This window comes from Athene noctua, chromosome 7 (assembly GCF_965140245.1).
Source record: "Athene noctua chromosome 7, bAthNoc1.hap1.1, whole genome shotgun sequence".
NCBI classification, from domain to species: Eukaryota; Metazoa; Chordata; class Aves; order Strigiformes; family Strigidae; genus Athene; species Athene noctua.
Genome location: NC_134043.1, coordinates 1483861 through 1507816, shown reverse-complemented (window position 1 = coordinate 1507816; position 23956 = coordinate 1483861). Strand labels below are relative to the sequence as shown.

The 23956-nt window shown below is 44.4% G+C and overlaps 1 protein-coding gene across 4 annotated transcripts in view; it reads left to right on the top strand.

Annotated features, from left to right (window-relative positions):
* The window catches only part of GALNT13 (polypeptide N-acetylgalactosaminyltransferase 13), a 151058-nt gene extending 128193 nt beyond the window's left edge, over window positions 1-22865 (top strand). For 2 of the 4 annotated variants that reach the window (XM_074910392.1, XM_074910391.1), the window contains exons 12-15: window positions 5960-6094; window positions 12040-12069; window positions 15398-15596; window positions 18761-18874. In XM_074910392.1, coding sequence (XP_074766493.1) covers window positions 5960-6094; window positions 12040-12069; window positions 15398-15583 — 351 coding nt within the window. In that variant the 3' untranslated portion in view covers window positions 15584-15596; window positions 18761-18874. Of the gene's footprint in view, window positions 1-5959; window positions 6095-12039; window positions 12070-15397; window positions 15597-18760 lie in introns of all 4 variants that reach the window. The other 2 variants (XM_074910393.1, XM_074910394.1) reach the window with 2 other exon arrangements.
* The last annotated feature ends 1091 nt before the right edge of the window (window positions 22866-23956 follow it).

The window sequence follows — 23956 nt, the reverse complement described above, 5'->3', positions numbered from 1 at the left end:
TCCTTTCCCCCAAAAGCCACTGAACTGGCAGTTTAACCGTGAGAGTCCTGGATCTTTTTTGGGTGGCAAGGAAATCAGCTTCAATTCAGCTGTTCTGCCTAAGGTGACTTTCAACATTTAATGTGCAGACAGTTTCAGGAGGAGAGGGAAAGTGCTTTCCTTGCAGCTTTTATTAGAACATTTAAAATCAATTATGAAAGGTGAATTCAAAATTTACCTTTGGGAGTTCCATAGATAATTAAAATGGTTGTCAGAATAAATTAGATTTTTCTATACTTCGTTATGTCCAGTTTATAACCGTCTTTATTGCGCAGCAGACTTCCTCCTTGATTGCACAGGTGCATCCTCAAGATTTAGTTCCACTTAATGAAGTATAAAATAGAGGTTTACGAACAATATTCTCAGTATTAGACTTGTTATGAGGTGACAGAATACCCTGACTACCTGCTTTCCAAAGAAAAGGTCAACCAAATAACAGGACAGGAAAATTCTGGCCATGGGCTATTGCAACCCTATGTGTGGGTGTATATATATATATCTGTAAGTGTGTGTGTACATATACATACAGTTTTTTATATACATATTTTTATTTTTTATTTATTTAAATTTATTTAATTTTTATATTTGTATATAAAAATAATTTTATATATTTTTATTTATGTATATATAAATATATTTTTTATATGTATATAAAAATAGCTACAGATTTGTATTGACCACTCAACTGACTTCCAGTTAATGATGCTGCTTGGTACTTTATTGGTGCTGAGCAAACTGATTATTTTCTCAAGGGGAATATTGCGTTAGTCCCTTTTAACATGAAAGAAATAATGAAATTGTCAGTGATACGCCAGGCGTCTCCATTCCGTCTGTCAGTGTCTCAGTCCCAAGCATCAGCTTTAACAGGGCTTTGGATTTTTTTTGGGCTTACGTCTGCCTTGAAACTTGCTGTATGGAAATGTATGATAAAAGATATTAACAAAAAATAAATACAAAGCGCATTAGCTCCTGTAACAAAACCTGCTACTCTGTATAGGCAACAAATCTATCTGTATCAGAATTAAGGAAGACAAGGTGTTAGTGAAAAATACTCAATTCCTTTTGTTTTGATCAACTCCCCAGAAAGCAGAAGAGAGTGACAGTGTCTCTTTTTGTCTGTCGAAAAAGTGGCGCATCTGTTGTGAGAATCTTTTGTATTTTGTCATTCTGGAGACTTTATTCGTGTCTGCTTCGGTAGTGTCTGCTTCAAACACATCAGAGACTTGCTGAACCTCGCTGGGAAAACCGATTGGGGTTGAGCAGCCTGGCAAACACCCAAAGGTCTCGAGGAGAGGCTCCTGCCCAGAAACTTTCCTCCCGGTGATGGAGCAGCCCCTGCTCAGCTCCCACACGGCTCCAGGGATGGGCTGGCCACGGCCCTGGGGACAGCCATGGAAAAAAAAGCAAGAGACAACTGGGAAGGACTTTAATTTTCACGGCTCAGCAGCCCATGTGGCAGTAAATAAATTGCAGCCCAGTAAAAAGACACTGTAGGTTGGTGGCGATGGGTCTGGGAGCGATAGGGAATGGGGGTGTGGTGGGGAAGGAGCTGCTGAGCCCCTGGCACAGCGGTTGGGTGCACCAGCCTGCCTCTCCCAGCCAGGGACTTCAGGGGGTGATGAGCCCTTCACCAGAGCCGTGGAAGTGCCTCGGGGTGAAGAAGCTCGGGCACGCGTTGCCTCTGCGTAGGGCAGCAGCAGGCTGGGCTCCTGCTGGGGAAGCCCTCTCCTGCCTTGTGCTGGCGTGAAATACGCTATTCAATTAGCTATAAACTGCAACGTGTTCCTCACCCTCTATTTTTAAATGACATTAATATAATTATATCTATAATTAATACGGATGGTAGCAAAATGCTAGCCTGATAATTTTACATCGTCTTAATTAGCATTCATTTTTCTTTCTTAAAACAGCGTGTTTTTCAAACCCATCTTCTGTAATTGTCAATTCAGACATCATTCTTTCAAAAGATATAACGGAACAGTGTATTGCAATTATCAAAGATGAGAGGAAAAAGAAATATGCAAATGGAAATACTTTTCAAAACATAAGCATTTGCCTTCTGTAAAACACAGAAAAAAGCATCTCTCTGAGGCTAAAAGCACGTCTCTGAGGCTAGAAGAAAATGCCTGATGCAAACACGTTTAATGTAAAAAAATGCAAATAAGTTGAAAATTAAAGTTAGAAGTTGCTTCAGAATAAATGGTCGTGGATAAAACTCTTAATAATGAGCATGGAAAAACGGTCTGTACAATACATCCATATGAGTGGTTCTTGAACCCAAACACATACTTTGAGTGAGAGCTGCTTTGTGCTTTTCAGATTATTAGATCATTTGGCCACATTTCAGTGCTTTTCAGATTATTAGATTGTTTGGCCACGTTTCTTCTTCCAGATATAGTGTGACAGCAAGCGGGTTAAGTCCAGTATTCCACCAGTAAGTAAGATTTTTAGTTGAAGGTGTTTAAAAGAAAAACCAAAGCCCCCCCCCCCCCTCAAGGTTTTGTTGTTGGACATGAATTATGGGAGTTTGGTAACTGAATATTGTGATGGTATCTGGGTTTGAATGAGGATTTTTTTAGCCCAGGTCTTCAATACCTCAACTACATGAGATCTTCTCTCCACCAAATAGGTCTGTATTTATATATCTCTTCTAACAAATCAGTATATATTTTAATATATATATTTATTTATAGATATCACAGCTTAATTTTATAGCACCAGTAGTCTTTTTGACCCAAATTTTCTTCTTTCTTGACTTCTGTGCCTATTACTCCAAAAATCATTTCCAACCAGTATACTGGAAGGGGATTTTGGGAGGTCTGGATGAATGACTGAAGGAGGTTGCTTTTGTTCTGCCATTGTTTTATTTTGAGAAAAGTTTTCAGATATTGGTATAAATGAAGAAGGTCATAAATAGTTGAATAATTTGTTTCTAAAACCTTCAGATTTCAGTTTAGTCTGGAACACAGACTGCTCTTCTACCTCTTTTGAAGAAACTTCACAACTGATCCTGATTTTTTTTTTTTTTTGGTAACCTTAGGCACTTCCATTAACTTAGTGCGATGTGCAAATATCAGCTCATCCGACCGAGAGGATATACCTCTGTTAACAAACCAGCAGTCACTGATCACATGGAAATGTTTTCCTTCAGTCTTTGGTTTTTACTTACCAGGGTCAAGGTATGGGCAGGCATCTTTCTATAAAAAAAGAAAATAGCTGGAAAAAACACACAGATTCAAGGCACCAACTGAAATTTGGGAAGTTCATGTTGTGACAGCTTGTATGAATTGGAAAATTTGAAAACTTTGCTTCTGCTGCCGTAGATTTAATGTACTTGAGTACCCGTGAATGCTTTAGTTCTTGCTGAGATTTGCCAGAGATGGGCACAGTTAGAGCTGCTTTTCAAAATGACACCCGTGGCTCCTCCTCGGCTAGAAACTCATGTTTCTAAATAATTCCAGAATGCAACTGAGTGAGTTAGTACAGACACAGAGTTTCCAGCGCCTTGGCTGAGCTTATACGGGGCTTTTAAAGACTTCGGGACTTGCTTTTGCACCCAGAAAAGTGGGGAAGGGGAACACAGAAAATACCCGTATGGACACAAAGTGGACTTTTGGTTGTGACCTGGACTCATTTCACCCCCGAGCGTGGCCTCCCCGGGGCTGGCAGGTGGGTGGGTGCAGGAGAGGAGCCCGAGTATTGACACGTGCCTCTTGGGTTTTTAAGTGAAAGTAACACTTTGAGACCTGCAGATTTGGTCTCAGTGATTTATCACAGGATGAATAAATGCAGAAGGCGGCTGGTGCTTTGCCGTACCTTCGGATGCCAGATTTTCACCCAGACGGCGAGGGGTGAGGAGGGAATCTGGCAGATGGGAAGACTGCTGATCCTCGCAGCTCTGCCTCTCCCTCGCGGCTTTGATTTGGACCTGGCTGCTCCACTGCTGCCTCGGCGGGCTGGTTTCATCTTCCATGATTGCTCTGAAAGATTTCTCCGAACCTCCAGCTTCAAAATCCTTCACTCTGTTCCCTCGACTGCCTTGTGCAGGTTATAGGTTTTAAGAGTTCCATGGGGAGACTTTGCTTTACTGCGCTGCCAAGTGACGTCGTATCTCCCACCCTCTGCTTAATTCACTGAAAAATTTTTCGTTTGCTGCTTGATCGATTCTTTCTTCCTTGAGTACAGTCCAACGTTTCACTGGAAGTCCCAATGGACAGGCATCCCCTGGGGCACTACATTACTTGTGGTTCAGATCTCAGTCTTGGCTCTCTTAATTATATTCTTGTCCTTTTCCAAGAGGAATAGGTAGGAAAGGAACTCTGAAATCACCAAGAAATTGGGGCATATGTCCACATGCTGTCTTTGTCCATGCTTTTATCACATCTCTATGTTAATTTAAGCATTGCCACAGAAATGAGCGTTTTGCATATTTTTGACAGCACTGTTTCTCCGTTGCAGGTGTAGGTACAGATTTATACTCATCAGAACCCAAATTGTAATTCTATCATCTGTCGTGGTTTTGACATTATTTTATTACCTTCAGACTTTCTCCTCTCTGTTTCCACCGCGGTGGCACACAGCTCTGTGAGCTCCGGCAGCAGACACACGTGGTTTGTGGTGGGCTGGTGGATCCGGGTGGACAGGCTGAGGCTCTGCTCTCCTCTCCTCCTGCTGCAGAGAGGGGTCTGGAGCACGGAAATAATTCACTTTTTTGCAAGGAAATTAATTTTCTGCAAGGAAAAAGGAATTTCTGCAAGGAAAGTGTGAAGCAATACAGACCCAAGGCTGTTTCCTAAGTTCATTTCAGGAGGTTTTGTGCTGGGTGGGGCTGGCAACATTATGGAGGGTGTGAGTGAACAGTGCGTTAGGAGCAGAGAGATACTTCCCGTGTGTCCAGGCCGTGTAATTTGGTGTAAGTGCTTGCAGTTCTCCCCCACCTTCCTTCCTTTCCTCCCGCTTCTGCTGTGGTCACCACATTTTCATCCCTCTCTGGTCACTGGACCTTGCTCCTTGTGTGGCTGGTGACTGGTGAGGGATGGCTGGAGACCCCACGGCAGATTAAAGTTATCAGGGAACTTCAGTCAAAGTTATTTAGCATTTCTCCAGCTCCCAAACCCACCTGCAAAGCGTCGAGATCTGACTGAGCACACTTCCCCATGAATCCTGCTGTGGGGCCCGGGGGTGAGCCACGAGAGCTCAGCCTGTACCACACGGCAGCTCTGCAGCGTGGTGGGACCACCTGATGTATTTATTTAGTTACCATAAATGAGCAAATCTCTCCTGTGCACATGTTCAGGGAAAGGAGCCAGTCACAGCCTGGGCTTTGTCCAGCTGGCTCCTGGCTGAAGGCGTTCAGTTAAACAACCCCTCTGAAACTTAGAACTGCTTTGATGGAAGTTTGCTGAGGGAGTGTTCTCTTGTGACTTATTTCCTAATTTTATTAAGTGACATGATAGTTCTGAAATACCCACACGTACGAATCTTTCATGTAGATAATCCTTGGTACCCAAAGTTAAGATAGATACTTGGAGGAAGACTCAGTTTAGAGAAGTTTGGAATCTTCCAGTGATGGGCTGGGCTTACCCGTTGTATTACAAGATCTGGGAAATTTCTCCTGAAGACACAGATCACAATTACATGCTTCTGTAGAATTCTCAGGAGGTAAAACTGAACGTATCCCTAGATAATTCCTGGGCTTGGTCCCATTAAATTGCTTTTCCTAAACATGATATTCCTTCTTCTATGTACAACAGACATTCACTAGCAGAGAAACCTGCATGAAACTTGTGAAATTTAAGGCACCACCTCAATGTTTGGAGAGTAGTTTTACTCCACTGGAGTGAAAATAATGTCTATCCCGAACCAGCAGCTGGTTAGGACTGTTGTTAACTCCTTCTCTGCAATCATTCTCTGTTTCCAGGTGTTTTCCTACACGGCTGACAAAGAGATCCGCACGGACGACCTGTGCCTGGACGTCTCGAGGCTGAACGGCCCCGTCACCATGCTGAAGTGCCACCACATGAGGGGCAACCAGCTCTGGGAGTACGATGCCGAGGTACCCTGCCAGATTTCTGCTGGATCTGAAACACCTTTAAATGGTGTTTAATCATTTTCCGTATCCCAAGGCACCTGTGGAGTTTGATCCTGCCGCGGGATGGGAGGTGGCTTTTCCTGGGTTGTGAGGGGGAGTGTGGGTTGAAGAAATTTGGTGGCTTATGGAGAAGTTGCAAAATTAATACAAAAATATGTGTAAATAATCTCAGTATCTCACGGCCAAGTAATTCTTCTTTTTAAATGAGACAGGAAGCAGCAGATGAAAATGAAAACATTCATTTTAAGCTTTTGCTTTCAAATGTGAATGGGCGGGTTTGCGTGGTGAAGTTCACACAAAGGTATTAGTGTTTTCTTCAAGATGGGATCTTTCTAATGCGTTAAACCATACAAACCCACCTTTGCATAATAAAGAGCTGCCAATTAGCAAAACAATGATATTTGCCGCTGAGATGCAATTTGGTTGGTAACTTTTGATACATTCTTGAGTTTAACATTTGAATTTAAACCAGTTTTCTCTTTGATAAAGAAGATTCTTTTTCTACAGAACTCGTGTATATTTTGGTAATTCTTAGGTATTTTTGAGGATGTTCATGCCTGCAATTAACACCTCAGATTTAAGATCTTGTATCATCCTTTGTTTCATTCCTGCAAGCGGATGATAATTGATTTTTAATCAGTTTTGGACTGTGTTAAGTAGAAGCTAAGGAGCGTAGTGCTGACCAGTGGCCGAGGAGGTGGAGGGGGTGTCACAGGCCCCTGGCCTGGTTCCACAGGAGGTTGAGCATCACCAGACACAACGGGCACAGTGTGCTCGGGCTGCACCCAGGGGAAAGGTCTCCTTGCTGTTGGGTGCCCCAAGCAAATCCAGGCAGGTCTCTGCTTGGCTCCAGGGTGGCTTTTTGGTTATTTTTGGGGACGTCATGGGGGCTCTCGCTAGGTCTGACACAAGTTGATGTGGCATGAGCTTTTGCTCCTTAAAATACCAGGTTTTCAGGCTCTTAAATTGGATCAAATTTATCTCAGCAACACCTTAAAGATAAATTTTGGATATTGAATAAATATTAATTTAAAAAGTATTTTTCACATTATTTTTATGTGCTTCAACAGCCCAGTCCTAGCTAAGCGGTGAGGGTGCAGGAAGCTCCCCCCCAGCTCTGGCCCTTCCCCAGTCTCAGCCCCGTGCCATGGCCATGCCCATGGCCCAAGGCAAGGCTCCTCACACAATGCTCTTTCTCCTCCACAATGTAGAGAACAACCCTCCCTGATTAAAAAAAAAAAAAAAATTGCACTCCCTGTAGCTTTCCTTTGAATATTTGGGCACAATATGAATGAGTTTTCCCCATTGAGCACAGTTTTAACACTGGCTGCCCAGTGGTCTGAGCTTGCACAGCTCTGCTAGTCTCAGTTTAAAGCTGCTGAATTAGTATTGGCATATTTTCACCACTGCAAAGCTAGAAAAATACTGGCATATTTAAAAGACGTGTAGTCTTTTAAATAGTGTTTCCAACATTTCACAGAAATAGCTGCTTTCACTTTTCTGCATGAAAAGCTAAATTTCAACCAGATAAGCTCTCCTCTCCTTGTAACATTGGAAACGTGCTGGTTTTTCCTCTTAAATTGAGCCTAAGAGATCCAGAATGGAAAATTTCTAAGTAGCTGTGTAAAAACAAAATCAACCATTAGATGGAGCTCATAAAAAAGAAATACACCGTTTTTTTACAGAAGGGATCTCCGAGAGGAGGCTTTTGCTGTCTGTTGCAAGCATAAACCACAGCCCATTGCATTAGGTACCTTTCTGTTTATTGACAGGAATATTTTTCTTCACGATTCCACTCTGTGAACGTTCAGACCTGAGCTTGCAGACTTCCCTTTGACAGCAGAGTTGGTATTTATGATATGTTTATTAAAGCATTAATCAGGATGAGGGCCTGGGCATTGCCAGGGGGTGCCTGTGGGGAGGGGCCCCTGCTCCCCTTCTCTGCTGCCTGTCCAGGGCACTTCCCTCACGCAGATTTTATTTAGATTTACTGCCTGGTGATCTCTGAGTGTCGCAGGAAGCCTCCAAATACACCCCCATATACAGCATGCAAATACATACCTCACATGCAGTACTTTTTCCTGAGAAAACAAGTGACTTGTGATGTGTTTTTTGTTTGGTTTTTTTTTTGCAGAGAAATAGTTGTGACATGTTGCCTGAATCACTTGTTACCCATTAATTTGGTTTTTTTCAGTGAAATTGCACTCATTGTTACATTTCCTTGCTGGTTCAGCAGTTGAACAGAGGTGATTTCTGGGGCTTGTACCGTGGTTGCAGTCCACGTCCCTCCTGTTAAAGGTATTTAGGAGTCAGGACTTGGTAATGGGCAAAGGTGCCTTGGCCACATCTGTGAGAGGTGTAAATGATCATAAAAAGGGATTTCTCACTAAAGATCTTCAGGCAGTTTTCTTTGATTTACATGCTGTTGCTAGATTTTCTATAATTTTCTAGTTTAGTTTAAATTATGGTATTTAAATATACATTAAAAAAATCACAGAAAGTCTTTTCCAAGAATTTTTTACATAGATTAATAATACTACAGTTCTCTTAGATATTCCTAGCATTCGTATTTTTTCAAAAATAAACAAGGAGCTGAGAAGATTGTGTGGCAATAAAGAAGGTAAACATCAGATGTTTTCATACACATTTGTGAAAGTATAAGATCTAATTGGTTTGAAGCAGGCTCTTCAAAAAACCCCTTTTCTCCTTTTCTCATACCATAAGGGTGTGCTCAATGCTTTTAACACTTAGAATTATTAATACATTTTTATTTGCACTTGAGATGCAAGTTAAATTGAAGCACTGGAAGAAAATAGTGATGCAAAGGTATCAGTGGGTTTGTCAGAACAGAAAATCACTTGCTGAAGGAGGGGGGGAAGAATTGCCCTTTGTATTTTGGGTCAGAATTGAGCTACACTGGCAAATCTGAGGGAAATGAGATGTTGACCCCAATGCCAGCACGGAACATTTGCCTTCAGGGTGCTGGATTCACCCACGCTTCTTTAGTGCAAGAGGTGAGATGGCCTGAAAGAGGGTGAGAAGGAGATCCAGGGGGAGTAAAGTGGGATTAAACCACTTGGAAATACAAAGGGTTTGCAGCAGCGCTGGCTGTAACCTGTCGGTGCTTTGTCAAAGTGCACTGGGACTGCTCTTCTCTTAGGAAAAGTCATGTGAAGTAGGCAGAGAGACCTGGTTTTCATGTGCAGGAAGGAGTTCTAAAGTGCTTGTTTTGATTATGCTCAAAGAAAATTATAAATCTCCCCACTTTCCCCCCCCCCAAAAAAAAACAAAAACAAAAACAAACCCACAACAAAACATGGGGGAGGTATGGGCACAGCAAGAGGGGTTATACTGTTACACTTCTGTGTTGAACTTGACCTGCTTTTGGCACTGGTGATTCCAGCAACAGCCAGAATTCCCGGGCCCCTGGAAACGTGGTTTTTGTTATTCTGTCAGAAATCAGGATTTGTGTTCTTGTTCAGAGGATCAGATCTTGGGGGTGAGTCAGTCCGACTACAGGTGGGCGTGTAGTGAGGTTTTCCAGAGTGTCTGATATCTTTAAAAAGTCTGCCCATGTGCATTGCCTGGTTTAAAATTGCAGTTGAAGCTGTTGGATTATCAGCTGGTAACTGAGGTAAAGCAGCTGGTAACTGAGGTAAATCCAGTCACTTCGTGTCAGCAAAATTCCTGAGTGGGAACAGAGTATTTTGCGTTATGTCTTGTAGAGTTACAGTGATGGTGGTGCCTTTATAGGTCATCTAAATAACACAGTACTTGCCAGGGTTTGTACACCTTCTGAAAAAAAAAAAAAAATAATCAAGCACCACAGAACTGAGTTTAAATGGTTTTTTTGTTAGGCAAAAGCAGTTGTGATTGAGAGTTAGCAGATTGCCACAGGTTGTGTCACTGAAGAACGTCACTGGGGAAAAGGGCATAGTTTTAAAAATTAAAAAAGGTGGGTGAATCACGTGTTATGGAAGGGAATGTCGTAGTTCCCAAATGGTTGCTCTCACCTTGAAGAAAGCAAACACCGAAGTTGGTGTTTGCAGGGGTTAGTCACGTCCCACAGCCAGATGAACGGGCAGGGAGCTAAACCATTGTGGCATCTTTCTCCAAAAAAAACAGTTAAAAATTAGTTTTGTGCCTTTTCTGCGTAGTGATAGGAGAACAGAAACACAGAAACACTTCTCAGGGCTCCTTCAGTCCCCCTTGAATCACGGGGTGAGGTCTTGGGTGACCTGCACGTGGTGGCACCTCGGCAGTGCCCACTCTGAGTGACAGGCCCAGCTATAAAACCATAATTCACTGGTTGAGAGGGTTGCTGTAAGAACAGCTATTCAGCTTGCTTTGTGTGAATAACCTGTTGCTTGCTTGTTTATTTAATTTGCAATAAGGAAAATATTTTACATCGAGCTTAAAAAACAAGTCGATTTTTTATTTTTTATTTTTTTTTGGCAAAGCCCCGAATTAAAAGAATCAAATAAAGCCTTCTCTTTTAATATCCTCATAAAATGGAAGTCCGTGTTGAAACAAAATCGTTTGCAATCAAGAAGTGGGTTTTTTGTTGTTGTTCAAATAGATTTTTCCATCATTCTGTTTTTCATTCTGACTGAAGCTCTGCGGGCGCAGGCTGCGGCTCTGGGGCTGCCAGCTCTGGCCCCACGGGTCGCACGGGGTTGCTTAAATCTTTTATTCCGTTGCTGTTTCCTGCAAGGCAGTTTTCACTGAGCTGCATCTTTTTCTTAACCCATAGGATAAATTATTAGCTATTACTTGTAGGAGAAAAAAAGGAGCCTGGTATTGATACTAATATTTATATAGCCTAAAAAGAAGCCCTTCTACGCACAAAATGTTAATGGTATCGCCTGGATTTAAGGGAACACTAAATAAAGAAACCTGCTGTCACCAGGAGCAACAACAGCCATGAGCTGCAGGCTGCAGATCACCCCAACGAGCTGTTTCCAGGAAGGGTACCCGCTCTGGGCAGCAAGCTCTGTTTCTAATGCAAAATGGCTTTTAACACTTCAGGCAATAGTAGTTTACAGCATTTTAAAACACTTTTTTTCCTGAATGTTTTTACATCTTGGCAGGAATATTTTTTTTTAAATCCATTGCGTTCCATTATTGAATTTTAATGCTTTTCTTTCCTACTTCTTGAACAGCACATTAAGATTCCTGGCCCTTTCTCAAGCTGCCCATTACTTTGCAAGGGCAGCTCTATAAATCAGCTGTATCGATGGGACGTGCCACGTTAGAATTTCCCAGCTTTGAAAGGCTTCCTATCAGCATGTGTTTTATAACATATTTATAATGCATAAATGCTATTTGCTTTGGAATGGGGGTGGGAAATGAGGCGGCGGATCAGCAGAAAAAGATCTGTGAGTTACGATGGGCCGGAGCCAGAGTTGCTCCCTCAGCGTTCAGTCTTGTCTAATGAACCCGGGTTTTCCAATTTTGCTAAATAGTTGTTTGTTTGGTTTCCCCCTGGCCTTGGTGGAGATACTCGTGTGGGAGTTACACAGGGCCGGTGTTTGGGGGCCAAACAGACCCCTCAGGTGGAGGTTGGGAGCCGGGCGGAGCGTGTCCGGGTCTGTGCTCAGGTTGCCGGTGGCTCCCGGGCAAATTTCAGCATGTATGGTGGGATGAAATCTGATGGCCTGTAGCACACAAGTGAACTCAGGAAAAAAAAAAATTGCTGTAAATATGTCACATCTGATAGAAAATAGTTTCATTTTGTCATGGGTGAATAATGGCGTCAGGATTCGGTCTTGTGTAATTACTGTTATTTGTCACTAGACGTGGTGTTGGTGCAAAGCTGTTGAGTTTGGAGAGCCTTCACAAGAATATTTCTTGAGTCACTGTTTGACTTCAATTTCCTTTTTTTTTTTTTTTTTTTCCCCTTCCATCAGTATGCTGGGAAATGGGAATATAGCTTTGAGGTAAGTTCCGTAGCCACTGCAGCCCCCGTAGCAGACCCTAGAGTAGCGCTTCTCTGCTCGCCCCTCCAGCAGTGCTGTGTAAGAGCGACGTGACGTAGTGCCCTCCCGTAGACACTCCTCCAACACGCCAAGCCTTAGTTACTCAGGTCGTCTATGTAGTGCTAGGGCTGAATAATAGACCTCGAAACAAAGCTGACCTCTAGATGAACCTCGCAACTAAACGTTTTCTATTATTAGTATCTGTTAATTAGTAAAATCTGTGTTACCATTAGTGTTAATTATTAATATCTGATCATTAATGAAATATGTAAGCTCACCAGTGAAAGGTGTAGCTTAGAATATAATCAGTAGTTAGGCTGAAATGCTGTGAGAATGTACCCAACGTCCCTCATTTAGCCTTGGGCTGAGAACCCAAGTGTCTGGCCTTGTTAGAAACTCCCTTGGTTCTCCCCCCCGAGCCCTGGCCAGGCTTTGGGTGGAATCCAGCAGGAGGGTGACACCAGATCTTTCTGCTCAAAACGAAGGTGCCAGCTCTTCTGGCTTGATGATTTTCAGTCCATCAGGCTGGACCCGCTTGCAGCGACTTTGGAGGCCTCAGCTACGGGTGGACGCACCGCGTGGAGCTTCCCACTTGCTGGGAGAGGCTCAACAAACCCTCGCTGCACCCGGGGCTGCCCAGGGACCGCGGGGCTGGGTGTCGGTAACGGGTGCAAGTGGGGATGGATCTGTCTTAATCCCTGTTCTCCCCGTCGGTTAGTGATGATCAGGTGCATTACCTCGCTTAACTGTATGTAGTAATAAGTTAGTGTACTCTTCGGTATTTTTCCTACTGCTTATTTTCTGTAGTACTTAGTTATATCCTTTGATTATTAACAGCAAAATTGGCCTGTTTTCTGTAGTACTTAGTTATATCCTTTGATTATTAACAGCAAAATTGGCCTGTTTTCTGTAGTACTTAGTTATATCCTTTGATTATTAACAGCAAAATTGGCCTGTTTTCTGTAGTACTTAGTTATATCCTTTGATTATTAACAGTAAGATTAGCCTGTTATCCATAGTAGTTATATCCTTTGATTATTAACAGCAAAATCGGCCTATTTTCTGTAGTATTTGGTTATAACCTTTGATTACTAACAGCAAAATCGGCCTATTTTCTGTAGTATTTGGTTATATCCTTTGGTTATTAACAGTAAAATCAGCCTATTATCTGTAGTAGTTATATCCTTTGATTATTAACAGCAAAATCAGCCTATTTTCTGTAGTATTTAGTTACATCCTTTGACTATTAAGAGTAAGATCAGCCTCCTCTTCTCACTCTGGTGTCCGGGTGTCACTGCCATCGGGGATGAGCAGACAGGTGTCACTGCACGGTGTCGGGTGTTTTATGCGGAATGCACTGACAGCTGCGGGTGCTCACGTCAGAGAAGTGATGTGACGGGAGGGGGATGCGGGCGTTGGTGGGCACGGGAGGTGTGAGCAGCCCCCAGCCCCTGAGCCGGGTGGTGCTGGGGTCCCTGCCCGCTCGGAGCGCCCTGCCCTGCCTCGCTGGGGAGGAGCAGAGCAGGGAGGGGACGTGCTCCCAGCCTACAGCGTTGGGATGGATGGCAGAGAAACCCGTGAGCCCACGGGCACGGCGTATCTGAACAACGGGCTTGTTTGTTGTGCCTGCTGCAGCAGTCCTCTCCATCTCTGTTCACTAACCATGTCAGCGTACATTGATCAGCAGCGCCACGGCTGCTGCTCTGCATCCCTCAGACAGTTACAGACTCGGTGACTATTCCTCTTCTGAAAGTTATGGGACCAGCGGGGGTTGGTGGAGGCAAACTAACCTCTACCATAAGAGATTATGGCCAATAATTTGAATATTTCTATAAATTGCAGTCTTATTACTAACGTCTACCATAAGAGAGTATGGCAAATAATTGGAATATTTCTATAAATTGCAGTCTTACTATTCTACCATAAGAGAGTATGGCCAATAATTTGCATATTTCTTATTACTAACTTCTACCATAAGAGAGTATGGCAAATAATTGGAATATTTCTATAAATTGCAGTCTTATTGCTAACTTCTACCGTAAGAGATTATGGCCAGTAATTTGAATATTCCTAGAAACTGCAGTCTTTTACTACTGTGTATTTGAAAGGACTTAGTTCTCTGAAAATGAGTAGGGAAAACATGGCAGGTTTTTTTTATTGCCTTCTTATAAAGTAATTTTTAATAAAATGAGCGAAGAGGGCAAATGATCTCTTGCTTCCATTACTAGGGATTTTTTAAAGATTTTGTGGCCTTGCTGATGTACGTAAGTTAAACTTTCTGTCTGACATACCAGAGAAAAGAGTCCGGTGAGATTACCAAAATAAAGCTTAGTCCTATTTATACCCATGTGAAGGATCTACTAAATTTAGACATTTAATATAAACATGCAATATAGACTGATGGTTACATTTGGAAGTAATTAATCTATGTATGTCTGTTTTCCCTTAGAAGAATGGTAGACAGAAGTGAACATGAAGCAATAATACATAATGAAGCCAAAACAACCATTGATGTTTGTGCTGGTTACTCAAAGTGACATTATAAGGACATTTATTCTTGATATTTTTAGTGGCCTCTTTATATGTATATTACTTTTTCCCTCCGCAAACCAGAACCACAGATGCAGGAGGAGCAGCACCAGCCTGCCCAGGCAGCACCAGCCTGGGCACCCACAGTGATGGGATACCTGCTGCTGGCTGCCCGTGTTTAGGGGAAAAAAACCTCCCCTCCATCTCAGTCTACCTGGTGTCAGTACGGTAAAGGAAGAGCTGAAGTCATAGTGGGCAAAAAAACTATTATCTCCTTACATGCAAATGTTTAATTTATTACATTTTTAATTTAGTAATGCTCAAGTAAGCTTTGGGATGTTTAGTACAGGATTTTACTGCAGTAAAAACATCATCTCTGCCCAGATCTTGCTGCGCAGTGGGAAATCCTGATTGCAACAGGGCAACGTGTGTGTGCGGGGGGATTCCGAGGCACATTGGGGTCTGAATTGCAAAATGTGAAGTGCTTGGGTCCCTCGGAGCAGAGCAGTGAGAACGTGTTTTGTGAAAGTAAAGCTCAGTTCCTGACTACCCCCATGTACGTGCGTGTTACGTGTGCCTAAGCCAGCGCCGTTGCCTGCAGTTTGGCACCGGCACAGTTCCCCGTTAGTAATCCCTGTCAGAGTGCTCTTTGCTTTGCCTGCTTCACTGCTGTGGATGCTGAATCAAGGTGGCTGTTGCTTTTTCCTTTGTCTTTGTCTTTGCTGGTTTTGTTCACTTTTACCGTTTTTCTGTCGTGCAGACCCACACATTTCTTCACATAATCACCCAGTCGTGCCTGACACTAAGCAGGATAGAGGATGGCACCCACGGTCCCACGGTGGAGGCTTGCAGTGGCAGCCCCTTGCAAACGTGGATGCTAAGGAACTACACGAGGCTGGAAGTCTTTAGAAAGATTTTTTACAGCCCCACTGACTATTTCCTTTAACAAACGGTTGGAGGTTGGTATTAAAAAGCAATTACAGCATGTAATGATTTAAGTTTTTCTCAGAAGAACGCTTCTCCCTTCTCTTCCTGTTGAACTCAGCTGAATTCCTTTCCTTTTTCTCAGATGATTGTATAGATATATAATGTCATATATGTTTAGTCTTAGTGATTATTAATTATTACTAATTTTAGATTAATTCAACTGTCTTGAGCTACCTCCATGATCTGTTGATGTCAACGTGATTGTTACTGTTTGCGATAGCTGAAGATTTGGTCCCTACTCCAAGACAGAGAGATGATACCAATTGCGTAATATTTTTAATATTTTTTGGAAACGTTCATTTTGAAAAGTCCCAAGGAATCAAAATATTGAGCCAACTCCTGCTCTTCTTTCCCAGAGAGATTTGCTGGGTGATGTCACGGATAGTGATGGGGCAACGTGCGGGTGGGGGTACGAGCCAGGGTCGCTCTCATTTCTTATCTGCTCCCCACTCAAACAGTGTCACCTTCCCGTCCGAGTAAAGGGCCTGTGCTCCCTCCTTTTGCCAGGATGGATTCAGAGTCCTCGCTCATCAGAGCTGTTTGTTGCATCCATTTGGTAAGCGGGAAGCTGCCGAGCTCGCTCCCGTGCATCTGCGTGTCGGCGCAGCCAGCGCTGCACCCGGGCGTGTGCTCTCACGTTTGAGTAAAACACAAAGTTTAGGCTGGCTTGTGTGAGTATCATATTGCCTGGTAATTAATTGTTTTCCAAGCAAACGAGACCTTTTTTGTAATAGCATAAATAATGATAGAACACAGAAAGAAAAAATTTATGAGACGGTTGAAAATCCCAATGATATGGTAATCTAGCATGAAATTATACACTGAATAAAAGGGAACAGCTGATGAAGGCAACAGCAGCATTTTTAGACTTGTTTGCATTTCTGGTGATAGTAGAAAATGATAGCAGCTTAATTGCACTTAAAACAATATAAGTGAAGAATCAGTGATGCTTTGAGCAGTGCTATTTAGTAAACAAGCTACTTCTGTTAGCACTACTAATTCTTTCCTCTTGTAATTAGAGGAAGAAATGCCTTATATTCATCACTGAATGCATATCAAATGGCCCCTCGGTGATTTGTTATAATATCTGCAGGCTTCTTCTTTGAGAATTGCGTAACAGTTTGTTTTAAACTGAGGAGCGAAGCTCTGGGGACAAGCTACTGAAAGAATATTCATAATACAAATTAGGAGTGTTAATATGTGACATGGCAGTCCGCTACGAACCGAGTGGAAAATTACACAGTGCAGCAGAGCAGGTATGTGTTTGGGTAACAAAAGCCCATCGGTCATTGGCAGAGCATTGGCATTTCCCAGCAGTTTAATTGAAACACTAGAAAATAGTCTTGATTTACTTTAATTATTTATATGAAGAAACACAAACGGGGTTTATTAGCAGGGAGACTGCGTCAGAGACGCTGGTTGCTAAAAGGTCCCCTTGTTTGTGTGGCTTTGGTCCCAGCAGCGCTGTCTGTGTTACATTACAGTGGCGTTTGGACTCGCAGGGCTGTGCGAGGGCGAGCGGCCTCCTCCGCTCTGGGAGCCGTGGTCTTGAAGGAAATCTCTGCAGTGCTGCTGCTCCAAGGCTTCGGGCCGGGCTCTGCTGTCCTGGGGTTGGTGCATCCTTTCGCCCTCCTCCAGGACGCTGCAGAATTTTTCCTGCCCATCCTCGCTCCCCGGTTTGTTCCTTTGCATGATGTTGGATGTAGAATTTGTCTCTGCTCCGGCGGAGGATCTGCAAGCCAGATTCCAGCCCTGAAATCGCATGTTCTCTCGGTTGTTCTTGGCGGGACAGGGTTGTAATCCCTGTGGAGCTGCTGTGCAACAGCTTAGACCTTGTTTGACCATGTTACCTGGCCTTATGTCCCTGGAGGGAGAGGAACCAGTCTTTAAAACGCTGGGGGATGAACAAAACAAAGGCCGTAATCCTGATTTTGTGGATCAGGTGCAGTAGCAGACACAGGTATTTCCTTCAGAGCTATTAATCTGTAGTGCTGATCTCAAGCTTGCAAGATCGTCGATGGACACAGGTGTCGTGTGCATGTAACATGGTTTTAATTGTTTTATTTCAGGAACTGAAAGACCTGTTAGGAAACACTAAGTTGATAAATGCAACACACCATAGCAAAGGCACTTCAGGTGTGTGCTTAATTGCTGTGATTTTGTGGGTAAAACCCCCACATCAACCCCAGAGGGGTGATGGAGAGAACACGGGCTGCTCAGCTGTGATAAAACCTGTCTTGTTTTATCTAAGTAAACAACGTCATGGCTCCAGCTCTTCATGAACGTCTTCTCCCAGTGTTTTTGAAAAGAAAATTATCTATTTCTTCAAAATAAGTTCTGTTTCCCTTCTGAATCTCCCATTCCTCAGAAATACAGTGTCAGGTGGGAATAGAAAGGGACAGGTTCCCCAAAGAAGAAAAAAATTTATTGGAAACAGAAAAGTTTTCATCTGCATATTGCTGTTATAGAATCATGGAGGCTGGAAAAGCCCCTGAAGCTCCTCCAGCCCAGCCATGACCCTCCCCCTGACCGTTCCCAACTGCCCCAGATCCCTCAGCGCTGGCTCAGCCCGACTCTTCAACCCCTCCAGGGATCCCGGGGACTCCCCCCTGCCCTGGGCAGCCCATTCCAACGCCCAACAGCCCCTTCTGCACAGAAATCCTTCCTCAGAGCCAGCCTGACCCTGCCCTGGGCAGCTTGAGGGTGTTATTTATTTGTTTATTTATTTATTATTTATGGTGCAACTTGAGGCCATGTTCATATAGTACTTAGAAAACATGTTTCCATTAGCAATTATTTCTGAATTAACAGTACAATGATCTGCAATGCAGTCGTGGTCCGGTTGTTGAAGACCAATCCAAAATACTGTTGCTTTGAAATAGTATTTCCTAGCACTTGTTTGGTACTTTTCTGTCGCATTTATTTGTTGCTGGGCTCGGCAGAGGCGGGTTGCCTGGCCACGTGTGAGGAGAAGGTGGGCAGCGGCTCCCCGAGCCACACGCCTGACAGCCAGCGATGAGGATCTGCCTCGTGGCTTGTGTAGTGACTAGAATAAGACTGAAATCAGATGGAAAATGCAATTACTGGGTTTCAGCAGTAATTATCTTGCTGCAGCTCTCACCCTTCTCTGTTGCAGAAGCTCACCCTGAGGCATGTCAACAGCAACCAGTGCCTGGATGAGCCGTCGGAGGAGGACAAGATGGTTCCCACCATGAGGGAGTGCGGTGACGGCCGTTCCCAGCAGTGGCTGCTGCGCAACATGACCCTGAGTGCTTGAAGTCAGCGCAGACCCGCTGCCTCGGCCAGGATCTCCTCCTCCTCCTCCTCCTCCTCCATCTCCTTCTCCCTCTCCTCCTTGCTGAGGCCAGCAGGGCTGAAGCCCTCTCCAAACCCCAGCTGTCAGAGCAGAGTCACGGCGGGGGGTTTCTTTGATGTGGCAGCTCTCGGTGTGCCCCTTTGAAACCTGTGACTGCTCCAGAGAAGCTCATCTGAGCCTCTTAAGTGTCAAAACGCCTGCTGTTACCAACACAAATATGCTCAAAAATGGTTCCAGGGAAACCTCCACGAACCCTACATCAAGGAGGTTGGCTTGGAGGGCGTTTTCTGTGTGTCACACACCGCTGCGGAGAAGTGACCCCACATAAAATGCCTTATGACACAAACTGGCACTGGGAACCATCCTGGCAGGCGTCTCCTGAGCTGGATGCGTTGGTGCTGGTTTTCCTGGCAATGTGGTGGGGATACTTGCTGCTCTCTGGGGTCGAGTGGGAGTCGGTCAAGAGCCACGCTGAGCAGCAAAGTCACAAGACAGAGTGAAAGCTTTGTGGTTTGTGCCAGGAAAAAAAATGGATTTGGTGTTTGGAAAGGCAGCAAAACTGAGCAAAGACTGCACTCAGAAATAGAAATTAAATGAGGCAATGGCAAGTGACGTGGGAACGATGTTGAGAAGGAGGAGTGACACACGTGGGTGACTCAGACCAGGTTGGGATCTCCCCTGCGGTGGGAAGAGGAGTGGCTGGGGCTGACACCTGCGGAGCTGCGAAACAGAGGTACCAAAAACTGAGGCCACCAGAGACTGAGACTTGGTCTGGACTCGATCCCTGGCTGCTACCCTTCAGCGTTAGTAGATACCCGCATCCTGCATCAGACAGAGCGGAGCTGCATCCGCGGATCCCCTGCGCACAGAGGGTGGAACTGGATCGAGTTCTGCCTCCAGATGTTCTTGCTTTGGTAGCGATGACAGATGCTTATTTATATTTTTAATAATTTTGTGGCTTAATCGTTTTGTTAGTGTGGTTCTTACAACTCTGCTGATGGCACGCAGCCGTGGCAGGGGCGTCGTGGGAACTGATGCCGTGGCGGGGGGGGGGAAGGGGCCTGTAAGTGACATTTCCTCTGTGTACTGGTGACGCTTCCTTTGGTGGCCCCAGCAGCACGCGCTCCCCAAACCCCATCGCTGGCGCGACGGGCTGGGCTGGGCTTTCAGCAATTTCCCCTTGCCTGGAGGGTTCAAGAGACCTAAATCCTGGGGCAGCGTCATTTCAGCACGGGTAAGTGGTGGAATGTTCTCCCATTATTTCACTCACAGTTCCTCAAAAGGTCTGTTTATGCACTGGGTCGTTAAAAATTTACAGTATTTTCTGTATAATGCTCTGGTTGTTACAGATAAATAGTGTCATATATGTACGTATTATAAATTTATAGATCATATTTTCTTGATACACATCATTAAATGAAAAATAGAAGGATATTAAATTGGAAAAGTGATTGCTGTGCATGCATGGGAGCTAGAGTATCACGGATTAAGAGTATCATGGATTAATGCAGACTGGAAGCTCATCTGGTCCAGCCTCCCTGCTCAGGGTTGGGTCAAACACTTCCAGTTCTCATCTTGAGGTCACCACAAAAGTGCACGTTACAGCTTAAAAGCAAAACAGGAGAAGGCTGCAGTTCTACTTCGCAGAAAGAGCATGCAAACATCACGAAGAAATTGAAACGCCAATCTCCATGCAGAAAAAAGAAAATAATAAATTGTTTCTTCATCTCCTTTCCAAGGGCTTTTGGGTGGAACAGCCTCTCATGCTGGTAAGTCGTGTGTCCAGGCGCTGGGCTTTTGGGTGTTACTGCAGAAGTGAGTGTTGTGGAGGGTCCCACGCACCCAGCAGCACTTGGGGAGGGCAGTCGGGGGTGCCCCCTCTTCGGGAACACACCTGGCTGCGAAGGGCGAAGGCTGCCGAGGCTCCCGCACCGCCCATCGTGCCCCGAGTGTTTCTTGGTGGTGTAGCTGGAGGGTGATGGCAGGGTGCAATCCCTGCGCAGCTTCAGGGGCAAGCGTAGGTGAAGAAAAGAATATTTTCCTCTTTAGAATTACCTTAACGGTTAGTATTTTTCCAAAGCGTTTAACCCCTTGACTGAGATAGCAAGCTTGCAGCGTTGGGTATGGCCGGTGCCTGCGCTGCTGTGTCCCTGCTTGGGGGGAAAAAAGGACTGAAATGCCTCAGCGTGGGGTTGTACTTAATTATGAGCAAGTCCACACATCCCTCACAGCCGTGTAGGTCTGCTGCACGCTAGCAGGATGCCCTGCTGTCCAAAAATTGCGTTCAGACCTAGCAAAAGGCGTGGAAGTACCTTTTTAACATCAGTCACAACTGGTATTTGCATGGGCTTTGAGGGGCTGGATCCTGGATTGTCCTCCTCGCATAAGGATATGGAAATCCCGAGAGCCTCATTGCAGAGGAATTTCACCCAAAACCTCGTTGATGGAGAGCGAGGGGGTGATGGGGGGGCCCTGAAATGCTGGTCCAGCATCAGAGACGGTAACTGGTGGGGTTCAGTGAATGAATGTGAGTCCCTGCGCTTGGGCCCCAGCCCTCCCTCCTGGCACTAACCTCACGTGTTGCCTTGGCGTGTGATTTGGGCTAAAATAATTGAAAATAGCTTGTTTGGTTGCTTCAGATGAATGTCTGAAGTTCGGGTGCCCTCAGACAGACCACAGCCAAAAAACCTCGGTTCGTCTTTGTTTCCCCATTTATAAAATATCTTAGAAAGGTGTCGGGAGCATTGACTTCTGTTTGCACAGCATGTTTAGGAAGAACTCTACAAATGCTGAATATTTATTGTTTTCACTGGGAAAATATTGCCGGTGCTCTTTTTTTTTTTTTTTTTTTTTTTTTTTTAAGACTTGCTTTGGTGGAATGAGAGCGATCTGTAATGCTGGGTGGCATCAGCAAATGCACCGTTTTGGGAAGTGGAACCATAAAGGCTGTAAAAAGTCACGTTCCTTTTTATCTCCCGGCACCTCCCGGTGACCCACGGAGTGGGGTGGGGGCATGGGGGGGGGGCAGGCACAGCCCCAGAACCGAAACGGGCGTTGGGATCCATCGGCCTAGGTGGGTTTCTCTGCTGACACATGTTTCCCGGTCACCTCGAGGATTTCTTTGTTGCACTCTATGAATAGCGCTTGGAAGAAAAGCTGCCAAACTCCACATTCTTGGGGGTTTTTTTGTTGGAAATCAGGGATCTCAGCTGATCCCGCACCCTTGGGCTGCGTCTCGGGGGGTGCTGGGCAGAGCGATCTGGGCTGATCTGGGGAGGTGGGAAGGAGCTGGGCAGCGCTGGTGGGTGCCGGAGCCCCCCCACATGTTTTCAGGTGTACTGAAATCCTTCCCGCGTCCCCACGGCTCACAGAGCCGGTGAGACTACACCAGCGTGTAACCTGCTACTAACTCCCGAGCTGCTGCCCGGCCGGCGGTGTCGGGCGGACACCAGGGATGTGTTTCCGTGCTTCTGTGGCTTTCCATCTCCAACCTGTAAAAACATCCAGCCAGAACCTTTGCTCCCGTATGTGGCCGCCCCCGTTTCATTTTTCTTTTCGCTCTGCGAGCACGTGTTCAGGACAGCTGCGTAAGCAGGGCTTTGCCAAAAGGCCGCGGTACTTTGGGACAATACAAACTTTATTTATAAAACGTCGCGATTCCGCTCGGTATTTTCCAAAGCAGGGAAAAAAAAGAAAAAAAAAAAAAAAGACTTGAGGTGTGGTGGTTTGGAGGATGCGCTCACAAAGGCTCCTGAATAAGTGCTGGGAACACAGATTTAAATTAAATTTATAAAAGTAGATTGTGGATAAAGAATGACACATTTTAAATGTTGTAACAGTTATTAAATGGTATACTGGTACTCTTTGCTGTACATTTAAATATTTATACATTTTTGTAGAATTAAAATACACTGGTTTAGTTTTCTTCTGGTGTGTTTGCCTTTTTCTGTATGTATGTATTTTTTATGTGGTAAAAAACCCCAGACTTTCCACTACAACCTCCATATTTTTAGATGCTTTATTTACAGGTACAACTTCAGAAATAGGCAGGAGAGCTTTTCCTGCCGGGATGTGATGCTGGAGAGGTGGCAGCACCCGAGTGCGGCTCGGCAGGTCAGCACAGGTGTGTTTGCCTGTCCCTCGGTTGGCATTTGGGGCTCGATTTTCCAGACGTCCCCTGGAAAACGTCGTGCAAGAAAATTTGCACCAGTCTGAGGACACACACAGCAGAGTTCTCATCCCACACTCGAGCCCCTGGTTTTTACCCCGCTGTGCTAGATATTGCCCAAATGCTGCATGAACCGTTTGGAGAAAAAAAAAATAATAATCCAGTGGGAAAAATAATAAAAATAATCATTCAGTGGGCACAGAAGGGCCAGGCTGGACAGCCTGTGCATCTGGTCATCAGTGCTGGTTTGTGATGCTGCTTATCCTCGGGCAACAATACTCCCTGATTGTAAGGAAAGAAAATAATCTGGTTATATGTTACAGATAATACACGATGCCAGCAACAGAGCTTCAGTCTTATTTTGGTGGTTGGAGAATTTTCCTTTTTTAAGTCGCATCTTGAATCCTGAAGCGACTGGGTAGGTTCAGGTGAGAAGGGAGGAGGGAGAATATTTTAAAACCAAAGGATTTATAAACATAAATGAAAATTAATCCTCAGGAGGCTGGGAGCAAGAAATCAGTTCATGTCATTGCTGTAGTGGAAGTGATTGCTGAGAAATTTTCGCACAAATACTAGTCTGCCAATGTTGAATTATTTCAGATTAATTTCAGTTGCTGGACAAAATCAAGCCTTGTTGTTACGAGCCTTACAAAAAGTTAAGTGAGGTGGTAAGAGTGTTATAAGCAATAGATTATGCATCTGCATTATCTTAGAGTAACTGATAAAGAAATGCTAACGTTAAAGATGATAAATGATTTTTTTATAACAATTTTAGATAAGTTTTATAATTCATCCTTCTACACTGCTACCGTGTACCTCAATCGACTAATTCACAAAAGTATCACCAG